At 41.6% G+C, this 17,011-nt stretch overlaps 1 protein-coding gene across 1 annotated transcript in view; it reads left to right on the top strand.

Moving 5' to 3' along the window:
- CCDC85C (coiled-coil domain containing 85C) overlaps positions 1-17,011 on the top strand; it is a 110,838-nt gene that overhangs the window by 67,125 nt on the left and 26,702 nt on the right. Inside the window, exons 2-3 of the mRNA XM_042047638.1 lie at positions 131-207; positions 16,366-16,470. Coding sequence (XP_041903572.1) covers positions 131-207; positions 16,366-16,470 — 182 coding nt within the window. The remainder of the gene's footprint in view (positions 1-130; positions 208-16,365; positions 16,471-17,011) is intronic.

The raw sequence follows: 17,011 nt of genomic DNA, 5'->3' as shown, positions 1-17,011 counted from the left end.
GTTTTATTCATTAAGTCTTTCCCAAACTGGCCTTCCACAGAGTGGGGAAACTTATTGCTGTCTGACAATACTTGCCTGTAACACAAGAGGCTTAAATATGTTGGTTTTTTTTTTTTCTCTTTTCTTAAAGATTCGTCTTCCAACTATATCAGGCAACTTGAAACAAAAGTGAAACTGCTGGAGGATGACAACAAGCTTCTTTCCCAGGTAGGTTTTTTTCTCTTAATAGATACTAGCATGGCTCAGTTCTCCTGTTTCCATACGGTTGTGTCTGACTGCCCCATTTGACGGCACAAGGGCTTTTGGTAAACCTCCCAGGAAGAACATAATTCATATTAATCCCACACAGGTAGAATTTGGTCTCCTTTTGTTAAAATAAAAAAAAAAAAAAGGAAAAAAGTGAATGCTCTGTTAGTGTCTGTGTGTGTTCTGGAGATGCATTAATGCCTCCCTGCATAGCTCCTTGATCCACCTCTGCTCCGGGGATGCTGTGAGAGTCCAGCTCTGCCTGTGTCCTTGCTGTAGGAATTTGTCTTGCTTGCCCATTTAGATTGACTTTTATCTTGTTGAAAGAGGAGACTGTTGTCAAAGGACAGCCTTGGGAATAGTTTTGTGTGGTGCAGGCTCCCAGCTTTTATTTGAGATCTTACTTAAATCTGAACAGACTCTCTAAAGTGCCACTTTTTGCTTGCATCTCCCTTTCAAAGTCTACTCCACGTGCCACTGTGCTTTTGATCACTCATGATGCTTACCTGTCTTTATATAGCAATGTCAAGCAGTGGGAAGAAAACAGCCATTCTGTCTGGTATGTCCTCTGGATCCCCTGTAAAACACACCAGTTGGTGTAAACAGGGGCAGCTCTGCTGCATTCAATAAGGCACTGTCTATTTAGACCATCAGAAAAGTTACCCTTTGTTTCCTGTTCTTTGCATCCTTTCTCTGTTTTATGTTCTACCTTCATAGCATTTTAAAAGCTTTTTTTCCATACTTTGCTTCTTACTTCAAGCACTACGTTTCACAGTCATTTTATTCCAGATTCTTCCCAGTTATAAGGACTGGAAATAAAAAAGCCCTTGTAACGTTTTTTTAAAATGCCTTTTTTGCCAGTTTATGTTGTGCTGTTCTTTGCATTTCACCAGATTGGAGAATAGACTGTTCCAAGATCACATTTCTAAAATTCTCATTTAAAATTAACAAAAATAATAAAGAGCTCTATGCTTACTGAAATTTCAATAAAATAATTTTGACAAATGTTATTTTTTTCTGAAATACACATTTTGACCTGTCTGTGAGCTTTTTAAAAGATTACTCCTTTTTCCCAGCATGCTCATTGGCATTACTAGCCATGAAACAAAACTCATAGGGCACCAAAGGGTTAAAGCCCAAAAGGGTGCTCAACTCAACAGCTTTGGAGCTGCTTCATGTATTAATTGACTGCTAATTTAATTTTACCTCCCTCTGTCTTTCTCCCAAACTGAGACTGAGCTGGTGTCTGGTGGCGGTCGAAGCCCCGAGACTGTTTAATTGGAGCTATTGATAGGCAGATGGTCTGCATGGGGACAGTTGGGATGTGCATGGATTCGGGGATGGGCTCAGTGTGCCCTTGGCCTAGCTTCGTCCTGCCACAGCCAAGCACATCACTCTGTCAGATCTGCCTTAGGAGGTCAAAAAAAAGTTGGTAATTATTGGTGATAATGAGTAGGGGCTGAATAGCTGCATGGGCTTATTGCATTGGGAGGATAAAACCCAGTTAGTTTTGGGGTGTGCAGGGCTGCGTCAGGCTCATGCATCAACCCTTCACCTATGTGCTGCCCTGGGTGTGCAGGCTGGGCCTTTTCCTCCACTGTCCTCAGGTGTCATCACCTTTTGGGCTGTGTTAGTATAAATATTTGAATCCAGGAGGGAGGGAAATTACCTTAAAATAGCTCTGTGTTCTAGAGAAGGCCAGCCACCTCCCCAGCAGCAGCAGGCACTGATGCCAGCCTGGCTGTGATGTGCTGTGCAGCCCCTGTGTGATGTCTCAATGGTCCTCCAAAAAGACCAGGATCCCACCTCTTTTAGATCACATTCAGGAAATAACTTTATTTATTATAAACAGGGAGTCAGCTTTCCTTATGGCAACAGGAGTGTTGAAGCTACCATGGGCTGGGTGAACTCCCTGGGAATACTGAGCTGCATCACCTCCAGTCTGTCATGCTAACACACCTAGATTTGAATTTTTTTCTCTTTTAATGAGAAAGATTAGGAAAATCTGTATAGATACAAACTCACATGCATATGTACATATAGCTCCCAGCACCTTCCCAAAAAGTATAATCCACTTACTGTATTTTTACTTGCTTTGTCTGATTGGAAAGTGTTTAGCTGTTACCATGCAGATCTTGGGATAAGACTCTAGTCAAAATGATCCTGGCAAACTTTCTCCTGTTTTGAAAGTTGCCAGGTGATCCTGGCTGTTTGAACTCTGCAGTGCCAAACTGGCTTGTCAACACCAAGGTCACATTTTAACTCAGCTTGGCTTTCTCCCTGTGAGTATTGACTTTGCAATAATATTTGCAGCCTGGTGTCAAGAAGTTCTATCAGCAGTGTGCTGAGGAGCGATGAAACCTGACGGCCTAAGTAACAAACAGTGCCTGTGCATTAAGGGATTAACAAATCAGGGGTGGTTATGGAAGTCTTCCTGGCTTCCTTCCAAGTGCTAAACACAGAGCTGAAATAGTGCTTCATCCAGAGAAACCCGAGAAGGCTGGTGCTGCAAAGGATATTTGCAAGCTTTATGGCAGGATTTATATTCCAGTGGCCAGTGACACAATACCCCTTTGCTGGCTGGTGCATCCTGAGTGAGATTTGTTGCTTTATCTTCTTCAGCATCTCTGGAGTGAAGGTATGCTGAGAGGTGGTGTCTTTGTAGCCCCTTCTGGAATCAAGTTGTTGCAGGGGATCCCAAGCCTGCAGTTTTTCTCCTGCTTCCTGACATATCCTTTCTCTATAAGCACTTTAGAAGAAAGCCTCAGTGGGACAGGCAAAAGCTCCCCAGCCCATGCCTGGCAGCTGCTCTGCACTGTGCATGTCACCTGCAGCACAAGTGTGCTGGGATTCACACTTTGAACAGGTTAATGGAGAGAGACCTTTTCTTACTCTTGCAGATCAAGAAATACTATCTCACAAGGCACACTTTGCTGTAGGAGGAAAGTAAATGGAAATAAGGGTGTTATTATGATAACCATGTATGTGGGGTTTTTTTGTTGGTGTTTTGACTTCTTTTGCTTTCTAGGGAAGGAGATGTGTATTTCCAGTTGGGAAATTATATGCTTCTGACTTTGCTAACTCATCAATAATCATCACTCTCCCCATTTTCTTTCTCTGAGGGGGAACTACTCCATCTTTTACTTTTTTGACTCAGTTTATGCTGTGATGGTTTGTTGGCATGGCCATGTCAGCTAGATGGTCATGCTCTTGCGATGGCATTGCTGTGCTGGCAAAATCTCTGGCAGCAGTTCTGGCAACCCACAACTTTTGTTAACCTGGTTTCTGTTGTTTGGGGAGAGGTTGTAGCAAATGCCACTACCAGAAAAGACCCCTCAATCCTGCTCTCCAGTGCTGGTAGGTGTCTGTGGTGTAGCCACAGTGGCAAAGATCCCACAGAGCTGGGTGGGGATGGTGTGAGCGTTTCTCACAAGTGTAGCTGACTTCTGGAAGTTTTAGTTGTAGTGTAAAGAAGATGAATGTAAGCTCTGAGGAATGTTGGGTGTTGGTTTCAGAGAGCTTCATGGGCATCACTTTGTTGTCTCACATTCTCCAGGGAAGAAGTGCACTGAGTTCTGCTGTGTGCATGCATTTGGTCTGTGCAACATCACATGGGTGAAGTCTTGATTTTCCTCTGTGACACTGTGGGAAATGCCCAGGAGAGCTGGTGTTAACCTTTCCTTAGTGGAGTCTGGCTGACTAGGCGAGGGTACCCTCCATATTGCTGAGATATAGTCCCTGAAGTGGGAGACCATATTTGCTTTCCGTTCCTCTGAACTGGAAGTGTCCAAGCACAGATAGACCCCTTAAGCCTTCTCATGCTGCCCCTTGAACAAAAAGGAATTTTTAATTACACACTTTCCCATTAAGGTTCGAGAGACTGGTATTTACAACATTTAGGAGCTCCAAAGGTCAGTTCTGGATAGTTTCATAACTAAAGCATACATTTAGAGATAATACCAGTAACAAACTTCTGGCCATCCTTTCACATTATTTTGCATTTGCAGCTCATTCTGTACACTCATAAGGATTGAGCACTTTTAACTAAAACTGAAGTTTATAGGCTGTGTGGACTCATCACTCTTCTCTCTCCTTGTAACTAAGTATGGTGCACCATGGGCTGGCTGTCAGGACTCCTTTTGGTTTATAGTCCCTGCTGAGCTATGTCTACCTTTTCCCTTGAGAGTTGGAATGCCAGAGGCATTTTTCTGTTCAGAGATGCCCAGGGCATGTTACACACCTTTGTTTCAAAAAGCCCAGCTTTTAACAAAGCAGATGCATTGGGCAGGTGAGGCTCTAAGTAACTGGATATTTGACAATGAAGCCCTGGTGTCTCTTTCACAGAAAATTTCAAGTCCTCTGGTGCAGAGCAGAAACAAAAAAAATTCTTCTCTAGGGAGTGACAGCCCTTGAGATTTATGAGGAACGTAAGAGTATTTAATTAAAATTGCCAAATAGATTTCAGTAGCACCAGCACTTCACGGCGGTTCAGCCTGCTAGTTGCCTGGGGTTTAGAATATCCTTGGAAGATCTTTAGAGCATCCCTAGAAGTTCTTGAAAACTGTTATTAGTCTTACTTTTAAGAAACTCCATGCTTTTCCTGAATTAAAAGAAGGCTGCAAGCTCTAGGGTTAATAAAATGATAGTAGGGAATGCCTGTAGACACTGCTGTTAAGACAGCTGAGGTGTTTGAGCAAGGAACTTCCATGGTCACAGCATCTGCAGGCTGCCACATTTCTTAGGCAAATGGGATCTTGGCACAACCATGCACTCAGCAGGCAGTTTCTAGCATATTGTTCTCAAAACAAGGGGGAAAATCTGGACCCCAGAGTCAAAAAGAGCCTGACGATCGTTAGTACTGCAAAGAACAAAGATGTAAATGCCATTCAGTGGAGAGCCTGATCTCTTCCCAAGGAGGAGAAAAAGAAATTGCCCACAATGTGCTGGCTGGCTCCAGGAGAGTCAGAGTGCAATTTCCTCTGTTGTTTTATTATCAGTCACTTCTGTGCCAAGTCTGCCATTAACAGTTCCTGCTTGTAGAGTTTCCTCTCGGCTCTCAGAGTTGCTGTAAGGTCTTAGCATTTGGGCCTCTCTGTGAATTGGCTCTGGAGGTTTGTCTGAGGCCATGGCTTGTGCCAGGAGCACTGCACACGCTCACCATGACAGGAACAAAATTACAAACCTGTCTAATTTCCCCAAAGTGTACCTATTGTTTGTGCGTGAGGAGGATAAGTATAATTGCTTTAATTTAAGGTCTCACAAGGGAAATTGGATTTTTTTTTTGTAATACAGAGCAACTCAGACATGAAAGCTTTCCAGGCAGTTGGTCTCCATTTAAATTCAGAATACTGAGGGGGATGTGCCCTCAGTTACTCTATTACCAATTTTAGACAGTGTTTAAATGTTTAGCTGCATATTAATTTTAAGTAATAAAAAAGGAGATTCGTATTTGGGGTCACATCCAAATATTCCTTTCAAGTCAATGGTGAGAATTCCTACAGGACTCCATGCATTTTGGAGTATAGCTCTTGAAGAACCGGATTTTCATGAGACCTGCTCTCTTGAGACCAAAACTTTGATATAGGTTTGAGAGAGTGCACTGCATTGCTTACATGTGTAAATGCAAAAGATGGTAACAGAATCCCTCAAGTGTTTCTTCCTTAGCTGTGGCAGCAGAATCTTCAAAAAAACCATAGCATGCAAAACCAATCAATGTCCAAGTGTGTTCCGTTTCACCTCCTTCTTTTATGAATTACAGTGACAAGACTGATCTGACCAATTTGCTATCCAATAAGTTGGCTTGAGATGTAAGTAAACAGTATGTACTGATTGAATAAAGTGTTTTTCCTCCCCAAATAAAAAATGTACAGTTTCATAGGAGCAGTTCAAAATACCTTCCAGCCCTTTAAGACAGTGGTGTTCCTTCTGTTTACTTTGGACATCAGGGGCTTGGACTGCCTCCTACCAAAATAAATATTCTCTCGCATTCATGCACATCTAAAATGCATGATCAGTGACAGAACTGAGCTTTTGCAACTTGTAATGAAATCTGGGTGGTGTACTGTGTGTTCTGGGGGTTGTCACCTGTGGTATCCAGGGATTTTACAAGAATGTAAATAGAGTTCCCTAAAAACCTAGGAAATATAATTCAAAATATCTGGATCCAGAAGTCGACTAACATAGAGAGAGACATACTGGGGTAATTGAGTCTTAGAAATTTGAGACCATCATATAATTTCTTGCAACTTAAAATTTTGGAAGGGCTGGAGCTGAATTTCAGTGTTCAAGTGTGTGTGAGAGAGATGCACACACGCAAAGCTCTGCCATGCCTCATTTGTTTCTGTTGTGGGTAAGCAAGAACATTGGGTTTAATGAGGCTCAGTTTAACCTCCAGCTGTGAAATACGGGATTAGTCATATCCTGTGCTTAACCAGCTTTGTAATAATTTCACTAGATTCTACTATTTTTCTCTGTATGAGGACAGGGCCAGGGAAAAAGCTCTTAATTGCAGTTAGATCAGGCTATGAAGAAGCAGCTTTTTGTGTCTTTGAAACATGTGGAGTGGTTCAAAGTACACAGAGTCTCAGTGATCGGTCCATCTGAGAAGTACTGAAAAATGCCTTGAGGGGAAACTAAGCAATAACTGCAGAGGCTTAAAAACAGATTTCTGCAATGAGTAAAATGCCAAATTCAAGCCCAGATCAAGAAAAATTCAGAGTCTGATATCTAAAAACAACTTGGGCAAGAACGGGAAGGATGCTAATCATTCATTGCTTTGAAAAAAAAAAAGCCTCTGTAAGTTTATGACAAGATTTTCAGTTTTGTTTTGTTTTTCATGAAGCCAAAGATGCAAATCTAAATCTTTATAAGAGAGTTCTAAAGAATATTCAGATTATCTCACTAAATTTGAGACTGGCTATAATTGATTCTCCCTGACTGTTTGAGTCCTGGCTCAGCAGAGAGCTTGGAACATCCGAGTGGTCCTCCAGAGGAGAGGGACTTGACTGCTCAGTAGTGCCTCAGTCAGCTGGTACCCAGCACAAGCTAAATTCTGCAAGGGACCTTTTCTGACTTATCAGGAGAGGTTTCAGGTCTTTATTTTTCTCATTCCCAGCAACTCTGTTGTTCTATTGGATGTGGGGAATGCCTTGAAGGTAGCCCAGCAATGTTGCTGTGGCTGAGATTTTGGGAGGAGGTGCGGTGGTTCCCTTTGGCCTCCTTGCCTGGCGTGCAGTTGACAGGAGAAAATGAAACGTGACTCCAGGGGATGGTCCAGACCTGTGCTTGACACTACATCCATATCTACAACTACTTGCCTGAGGAAACTGGGTCAGCATTCCTTAACTTCTCCACTGGCACCCCCAGTAAAGACACTGATTTTGGTTCTAATGAGCCACGATGGGCTCTATTAGTCTGTGACTCTGAAACTCATGGCATGCAAGCCACAGACCAGACTTGGGCTACACCAAAGGCCAGTGGCTAAAGCTCCATTTGGCTTTGTTAACTATTGAGCTGCATTTCTATTTGGGTTATAGGCTGTGATACTTCAATCTCTCAGCCGTGCCAGCTCATATTTCCTCTTGAGCAAAGCCTGCCAGTTGTGTGATTATAATTATATACTGCAATTTGGTTTGAGCTGATTATCTGAGTCTCCTGTGAGTTATGGGCTTGATCTTTCTCTGCAGATCTAAAACAAGAGGACAAAAATACAGACATTCTTGAATATTAACAGTGTACTAAAGTTCCCTACCTCAGTTGCTACAGAGAATGGAGAGGTTTGAAATTTACCCTGCTTTTATTCCCTGTACCTCACTAAGATACTAATAAAAGTCTTTTTCCAAGAGTGATTTTACATGGTCAAATCTGCTAAGCCTCCTACTGACTGTCTCCTGCCTTTCCCAAAGTTGTTAGCTCCCCCAACAACAGAGAATTCCGGCTGTCACCAATGCAATCAGGTGAAATCTGGTTGCCCCTCCAGCTTCTATGAAAACAGATCATGATGTGAGGGGGAAGTCAGAGCAAAGGCAGAAGTGGGGATCCTCATCCCTGTGTTACGTTTGTGAATGGCTGAGATCCAGCCATGGCACCATGCCCAAATGCATTTCCAATTCCACATGAACCACTAAAAATGGATTTACTGATGGAACTGGCTGAGGCTGCGCTTGTGTCCTCCTGGCTGAATACTGAAGAGGGAGTCAGTAGCTTGAACAGACCATTATCCTCTAAAGTCTTTGTCACCAATTCAGGAGCGATCTCCAGATGTGCTGCATGTACAACAGGGATATGAACCAGTGTAAAGGAATTTAATCTCTCCTGTTCCAAAAAGCTCATATTATTGCATGACATGGAAGATGCTAAATAGTTTTAATCTCATCCCTTAATTTTTTTTCCTTATTTGCAGAGTTCTTTCAAAATCAAATACGTTGATTTTTTTGTTGCACTCTTATATGTGTAATTTCCAACTTGCCTGATAAATGCTGTTGAAGCTAATGGGACTCTTCACATATACTTAAAGTCAGATATGTGCTTTGCTGAGCTTATTTTTGCTTTGATATGTCTTGTAGTGATAACTGCAATTACTGAACCTTAATTCAATTATTTGCTAGCTTCACACAGTGAAATTGCCCATCCCTCAAATTCCTGGTGCATGAGACACTAAAACATGGATTAATGAGATAAGGGGGAAATGTTTGTGCAAGGTCATGTCGTAGGGGATGTTCTCTGGGGCACAAGGCTGCCTGACAGGGCCACTCACTTGTGGTGCTGAGGTCATGAGAAACAGGGGCCATTGCCCTGATGCCCGTGTGAGAGCTGTGCAGGGCAGGTGCTTTGCACCACCTCCTGCACGTTATTTGAGATGTGTTTCTGCTTTGCTTTAGCTCAGCAAAATATCACTGCTCTGCTGTGATACCTAAGGCTAACTTGGGCCAGGTTGTTCTTACAGAGCTGTGTGCTCTGATAGTGCCATTGACCTCTGCAGGTGTGGTAAAATGCCTGTGGCTCTGAAGGTGATCAGGCTTTATCAGCTGTTTGGGGGGGGGGATACCATGCTCTGAATCTGTATAGTAAGATGTTAATGTTTGTGCAGATAATAATGGGTTCTGCAAGATTTCATTCATGAATATAGGAAAAGGGGTTGAAGTTCAAATAATAATATTTTCTTATCAAATGCTGCATATAAGACCATTTGGTCATCTGTGGTAAAGATACAAGTTTTTTTCAAGATGATAAAATAACTTTTTTTCTGCTAAGTTTCCACATGTATAAGGTTCTTCTGTTCCCTTTTAGCTGGTTGACTGCAACGGCTTGCCATGAAATTTCAGTAAGGTAGAGAGAGCTAATGCATCCACGGCAGCTTCTTGGATCTGGGGCTGCCTCTTAATACTGCTGCTGGTTGTTTAGGGCTCTGATTGCTTATTCTTTCACTTGCTAATGTTGGTGATTTCCATTTTTTAATCATCTGAATGTATTAAATATGCCACTAATTTATTTTCATTTCCCTCCTGTACTTGTGCAAAAGACGTTGGTTAGTAATATCTGTGTTTTGGCCAAGTTCAAATCAATGCCGTTTGCCTACATGAAGAGAAGTGGGCACTTTCAGCTAAATTGCTGCAGAATAACAGGAAAAGATTTTGATCTAAACCTTTCATTTAATTACTCAGTTGCGAACAATGGATTGTTGAGTGTCAAAATTGAGGCAGTTTCAATTACTGGAACAATTATGGTTTAGAGGATTGTTGCTGGTAGGTTTAAGAATTTATATTACAGCGACAGGCAAGTAATCCAGGTAATGGGCAGTGCAAGAGTCCATAAAGATGAAGGCAGCCAGACAGAGTGGGCTGAAATAAAACCTTCTGTGTTTTTATTTTTCCTCTTCACAAATGTGTATAATCAAAAAGCCAAGGTCTCAACAGAGTTTTCCATCTAATGTCCAAGATTTATGGGATGAAACTATAATCTGAAGTAAGAATGATTTTTTTTTTTTTAAATGTACACTTTTTTTTTCTCCATATAGAGAATTACCCAAATCATAAACCCAAATCCTTATGATCTTATATGGTCAGGCTGTGATGCCCTTGCCCTATTGCTAAGGACCAGGTTTATTCTGATGTTTAAATGATGGCTGAAGGAAGTCCTGTGCTTTGTAAAAGGAGAGGTAGCCACTAAAAAATGGAAATTTCTTGTCTGTCAGCAGGCTGGGTGATGGTGTGGCATAATAATTTGTCCAAAGAAAACCTTTTGAACTGGTATCAATAAGGGTATGTTCTCTTGTCAGCCTCGAGTTCCTTGCAGTATTCCTTTCCATCTAGTTGCATTTCATGCTGTTACATAATTTCTTCTAAAGTTATGTTGAAAGCAGATACAATATTAATACATTTAAGTGGTGCCCTGGGTAATCTGCTGTCTCTCGAGCTTAGTGCAAGTGGGTCTGCGTTGTAGGAAAAAGGAGGTGATTATTATAAATCCTCGGAAATGACAGCCCTTTGGGAAGTCTGCTGTCAGTGACTCATGTACGCTTGATTCTCTGTGTTCTGGTCACATTCTGCCATCCCTTTATAAAGGTACTCCCCAGAAGTAAACAAAAAGGGGCTTTGTAGGACTCCTCACCTTCAAACTGGTGCTTTGTTGTGTGTTTTTTAAAACGACTTGTGGACCAGGAGAGAAAGCTTTCACCATGCAGGAGGTTAGAAGTGAGTTACAAAGGGGTGAAGAGAGCAGCGCCTCAGGTGCTGAGCCGTAGTCCTCGGGTGTCTCCAGGTCCGTCCCTCCTTGCTCCTGCTGTGCAGCAGAAGGATGCAGGTCTCGAGCAGCTCTTTATCCCATCTACCAAGGCTCCAGGGGTGCCTTGGATACGCTCAGGCACAGGATGCCCATGTTTAGACACCCAAATTGCTCCCAAATGACCCCATAGCCCATGACGAGAAGGGAAGCTGTGACCCTTTGGGAAGGCTTTAATATTTCCACAGGGCACAGGGTCAAACTGATCATTTATGATAAAATACTTTTTTTAACCTCTTTTCAGCCTTCATCTGTTACAACTTATGCGAAAGGAGAAAAAAGTGTTTTCAATTAAAGGCTACTTATGTAACAACCCTGTTTTGAATGCTAATTCATGAATTACTGGGAGCTGACAGCGCTGCTTTTTAATTTTCCTCAGTCACTTCAGCACATAATTCTAATTGAAATCGTTTTTTGCTAATCTCTTTCATAAATGCTGAGAACTCTCTGTCAAGTAAATTTCTGCCTTTCTGTATTTAATTTATGTTAAGAACAGTCCATTTTGTTGCATCAAAGTATTTCAAAATTAAATATTTGTCTCCTTTTTTCTCCCTTCTAGCAGAAGTACCACTGAAGGGTAACAGAAAAGATAATTTGTCTAACTTGTCTCTAAGTTTTCAACACTTTATCTTCACAGTTGGTACAACATGGCCACAGCACTGATCTGACTTTACTGGATAGAAACGGAGAGGAAAATAAATGTTTCTTTGTAGTACTTTGACCTTAAAATACCACAAACACCATCCATCTTCTTGTGTTATTTGTGTTATTTTTCAATTGAATCACTCAGCACAGAGGGTCAAAAAGTCAGAGGCCACCATTTCTTCTCTTTGCTAGCAGGATAGAAAGCTTTGATAGGAGCAAGTGTTTGCTGTTTTTTCATTGTTTTGTTTTGGGGTTTGTTTTTTTTTTTTAATGTAATTTTAGTCTTTGGTAAACACCAAGACTTTAGTTTCTATCTCAAGCATTTAAAATTATACATTATTTGTTACAGAAAATACCACTTTCCACCCATCAAATTGCTTCTGTAATCAAATTGCTTCTGTTTTCTACACAGAAAAAAAGTCGGGTTTGCAGTCTATTTTTACTAAAAAACTTGATTTGCTGGCCCTATTTTTTTCTCATTGGTAGGAGTAGGCCAAACTCCCCTCCCTGGTGGGAGGGGCATGCCTGTGCCCATTTGCTTCATAGCAGGCTGACGAAGGTCTTGGGCTCTGGTCCAAGAACGGTACCTTCTGGGGTCACTCTTGAGCTCTGCCTAGCTGAAAAATGTATCAGCAGATGTTATGTTGTTATTTCCGAGTATTGAAGAGCGGTTGTGTCAGAATGACCACTGTGGGGTGGCAGTGCTGGCAGTGTGTGGCACAGGTTTGTGCTGTGGGCAAAGGTGTTGGCTCTGCAGGCTTGTCCCCGTGCTCATGAGCTGGGAAGGTGAGAAGTGCTGAGTTAGACCGAGGGCAGGTCTTGTGCTTCTGTACTGCTGTGAAGGTCAGGACAGGCTTTTTTTTGTTTTGTTTTTAGTTATGGATGAAACTAGGGTTTGAAAAACATTTATAGTAAGAGAGCAAGAGCCACTGTGGAGTAGTCAATGGCCAGTTGTTGGTGTTTGCTGGGGACAAGTGTGTGAGTCTCCTGAGGTCTCACTTGGTCTCCTTTGATGTGTCACTCCTTCTGTCTCTGCTCCTCAGCTTAGGAAACATCTCCAATAAAAGTTCAATTGAGACTGCATGCTCCCACAGAGTTTTAGTTCAGATGAAAGTGATTGTGCTGATAAATTCCTTGAAACTCCAGAAATGTAAAGTGATTTTACCTGAAGGATAATTTATTATAGCTATGTTGCCCATTAGTTGAGATAATCTCCAGCAATGATGATGAACAGAGATGATCAGGGATTCTACTTTTAAAATGTCTTTCTGACTAGAAAAGCAATTTGGGATCCACTTACATCTCAGTAATGAAAACTGGGTAAGGTAATAAGAGATTTCATTTTGTGAGTGAATTGACAATGCAAATATCAGGATTTTTAATTTAGGTTTAAGTGGAGTAATGGCTACTCATTCTGATGCATCATTAGTTATATTGCTTTTTAATGAGGGATTCACTTTTTTTTCCCTGGTTAGCTCTAACACTGATAGCAAAGCCCAAGGAATGTGCAAATGTTTAGGGAGGTCTGTTGAATATGTGTCACTGCACCATTTCAATTTTAAAAGAGAAGGAAAAGCAGTTTTCTTTCTATGGTGAAAAAATACACATTTGCGTTTAGTGCAAGGAAGATAAATAATGCAGAGATGTGATTGGTAGCCTGTTGTAAAAAAAACCCCAGGCTATTAGAGTAAGATACATTTCCAAATAACTTCTAGAAAATATAGAAGGAAAATTGCATTGAGTGGAGTGCTCATGAAAGGGGCTGGCTTTATGACAGCCAGTGGGAGGAAAAAGTTTACTCTGCCCATTCCTGACAGGGATGAATATAAATAATGGCAGGTGAAGACTCTTTTTGCCCTAGCAAACCCACTCTCTGCTCCAAACACTTCATTTCTCCTCTGGATAGATCTCTGCTCAGCATTTTTATTTCTTAGATGTCTTTTCTTTTTCTTGTCCTATTTTTTCCTCTCTTTTTCCTTTCTGTTCTTTAATTAAGAGCTTGTTTTGATGTTGATTGAACTCAGTGGGAATCTTTCCATCAAATTGAATGCATTAGGTCAGATTCATAATCAGCAGTCACTGAAACAATCTAACAATAGTTTTGTCACACGCTAGTGCAGTCTTAAATGGGATTTGCTTTAAAAAAGCAAGAGAACTAATCCATTATAAACACTTGTTAGAGCAGAGTTTTGACTGTATCTGTGTATTTACCAACACAATTTCAACCAATTTAAGCCAAATTGAAATTAATGCAGACTTTTGCTCCAGGCAGGAGCACAGGGCAGTTAATTAAATCAATTTAAACTAGCGTATTTTTAGCGACAGCAGTGTGATACTGGGTGTCGTCTGGACTTGGGTTTGGTTGTCTCCCTTCCTTAGGTGGGAAAGCATTTTGGCTTTCTGTGAGGACAAGCTGTAATGTAATGAAACACATGGGGAATCCTATGTAGACCAACCCATTCGGATTTGGGGGCAAGAGAGCAAGTTTCTGGGATGCAAACGTTCACCAAATCTCTCTTTCAGGCATGTTTCTAGACTTCTGGTGTCCCACAATCATGTGGCATCTTGCAGGTCTCAGTGTGGTTTGCAAAAGTCTGAGTAATCCATGGCCTCTAAACTGCTGAGGCAACAAACACGCTTCTGGAGCAGAGACTTCAAGGAGATCTGCAACCTCTGGGGTCTCCAGCACAAAGATATAACCTCACATTTTGGCTCTGCTGTTTTATTCTACTTTTCCCTTGGCCATGCAAGTGCCCCTCATCACGGATGCCAGGGAAGAGTGCCTGAGCTCCTGAGCTGACAGCCTAAAGGAGTGAGTGGCAGAGTGTCAGGACCCCTCCAGGAGGTTGCCGTGTCCCCACGCACGCACAAGAGTGAAGAAGAGGTTGCACACAGCAGGGCGGTGGAAGCATAACCAGCCAAGGTGAAATCCTTTCAGGATAACCACCAAGAGACATCACATGCCTGGGACACTGCCAGTAAGCTAAGAATCCTCTCATCATCTTCCTTTGTGACCTGCTAGCCTTTCTTTGAAATTATATACCTCCCAGGAATAGTGGTGGAAACTCAGTTTTGCAGCAGTCACTTTTCAGCTTCAGAAGGAGTTATCTCCTTCAGATCTCTCTCTCTCTCTGACTCTGTGTTGTGAAATGAGAAAGAAATATAGGCCGCATCTTCTCTCTTCGTAAATTCAGGGAAATCCCAGACATCTGATATGCTGAACTCATTCTGTGTCACTTGGATCCATGTGAGACACAACAGTTCCCAGCAGATTGGGTCATACAGGACGAGCATCCATTTCTCATGATGGCTTTCTTCTGAACTGCCCTTCTCTTCATAGCTTGTAAAATGAAAGCTGATAGGGTGAGGGCTCCAGAATGGTTGTTAAAGCACTGGGTCACTATAGAAATTTTAACCTAAGAAAACAACATTTTGAAATAAAACCAAAGCTGAATGTCAACTAAAACAGGCCATGTAGCTACAAGAAAATGTTTTTTGACTGATAGAAAATGATGTATCCACTCAGAGTACGCCAATTCTTCTCTTTGAGCAGGAGATCGAAATGAACTTTCAATATTTCCAGAGATCTGTGCGCGGCAACAGTACCCAAAGTCTCTGTTATGTTCAGGCCTTTGGGTTACTGTGGGGTTTTATATACAATTGAGCCAATTTATGAGATTTCCTGTTAAATTTTATCGCTCCAATGACTTTTCTTTGGTTCTTTTGAAGTAGAAAACATCATTTCTGTAGCAAATGCAAGTTGAAAGTCATAATGGAGCATAAAAATATGAAAGGTCATGATTTTTTAGCTTTAAAATAGAGGACGGTGCACTGCTTGATACTCTCAAAAATATGAAAAGTTAATGAGGACATTTATTGGTGATAAAGATAGAATCTTTTCCCAGACCTTTGATTTTGGCTGCTTGTGTATTGGCTTTTTGTGGGTGTACTTTTATAAATGAGAAACACTTCTCATTCTTTGCATTTCAAGATCACAGAGAGCTAATAACACAAGGCAGAAACTTTGTCCCAGGGAGATTATTCGGTACTCCTAACACGCCGTGCTGCTTCTCCCTTTGAGTGCAGACTATTGGTTGCATTTATCTGGTTTTTAGGGTCATATAGACTACCTTCATTTATTTGACTATGTTTAAGACCTGTGGGTGCAAGCAAATTTGTAACCAAATAAGAAACTGTTCCTGTCAACACACGTTTTGCAAGCTTAGGTGAATCATAGTAGCACTGTTCACAGACCCTTAATCTAGAAAATGTCTCCTGGTGTGGGTTTTTTTGGTCGTTTTTTGTTTGTTTGTTTTGTTTGTTTGCTTTGGATTTGTGGGTTTTTTGCTAATTTTGCTAATCTGAAGTCTTAAAAATATTTTTTATGTGCATCTTATAAAATGATTTACTGAGCATGTAGGAACTTAAGTAAAACAAAAATGCCTTCCCGCTGTATCACTTTATGTAGCAGACGTTGAACAGTTCACCTCCAACTGCTTGCAGGTGTTTTCTCTAGGACTGGACATGTAAAAAATATTTTATTACAATGTTCGCCGTCACTGTTGGTGCAGGGAAAAGTAATGAGAACAGGTCAGGGGACAGATATGGTCATGGGAAAAGCCAGGACAGCAGAAGGGGCACAGCTTTCTTTCTCTTCATTAATATGGACTGTCCTGTTTTCTGTTGTCTTTGCAGCAGTCCAGCACGGGGGACCTGAGGACTCTGAGGAAAGGATTGTCCCCGTACCACTCTGAGTCACAGCTCTCATCACTGCCACAGTACCAAGATGCCCTGCAAAATGTAAGAGACGTTTCCTTACCCGTTGTAGTGGTTTGGTCCAAAATACTCATTACTGTTTATCTGCTGTGAGATAAGAGTTAGGAGAAATGCAAAACAGGCACCAAACTTGAAAGAATATAAAGAAGTTTATTAACAGACCTAAAAGAAGAAGGAAAAAAAATTATACCACCTTCAGAACTCTCCTCCTCCCCCCACCTTCCTCCCTTCTCCCACTGACAATGTTCAAAGACAACCCTTAAGATGTTCAGTCTGTTTACCACTTCCATAATAACCTTGTTCAGTCCATTTAGAAAGAGAAGTCTCTTCTTGCTCATGCTATGAAAACATTATCACAACGAGACAGCTGCCCACTTCCAAATATCGTTCAGTCCATTTAGGAAGAGGAGTCTCTCTGCCTGCGTGTGAGTCCTTTCCCCCGACTTGCAGCTTTTCCCGCAACTGCTTTCGAGGGTCCACTCTTGAAGTTTTTTGGGGTATAATTTTAAGGTTGAGCTGTTCAGAAACAAAAACAGAGGCCCTTCTCCTTCCCTGGGAGCAAAGG

The sequence above is a fragment of the Corvus kubaryi genome, unplaced genomic scaffold, assembly GCF_017639235.1.
Source record: "Corvus kubaryi isolate FWS band 111438036 unplaced genomic scaffold, C.kubaryi_AGA036_p1.0 66, whole genome shotgun sequence".
Classification (NCBI taxonomy): domain Eukaryota; kingdom Metazoa; phylum Chordata; class Aves; order Passeriformes; family Corvidae; genus Corvus; species Corvus kubaryi.
This window is presented reverse-complemented; position numbering and strand designations above follow the sequence as displayed.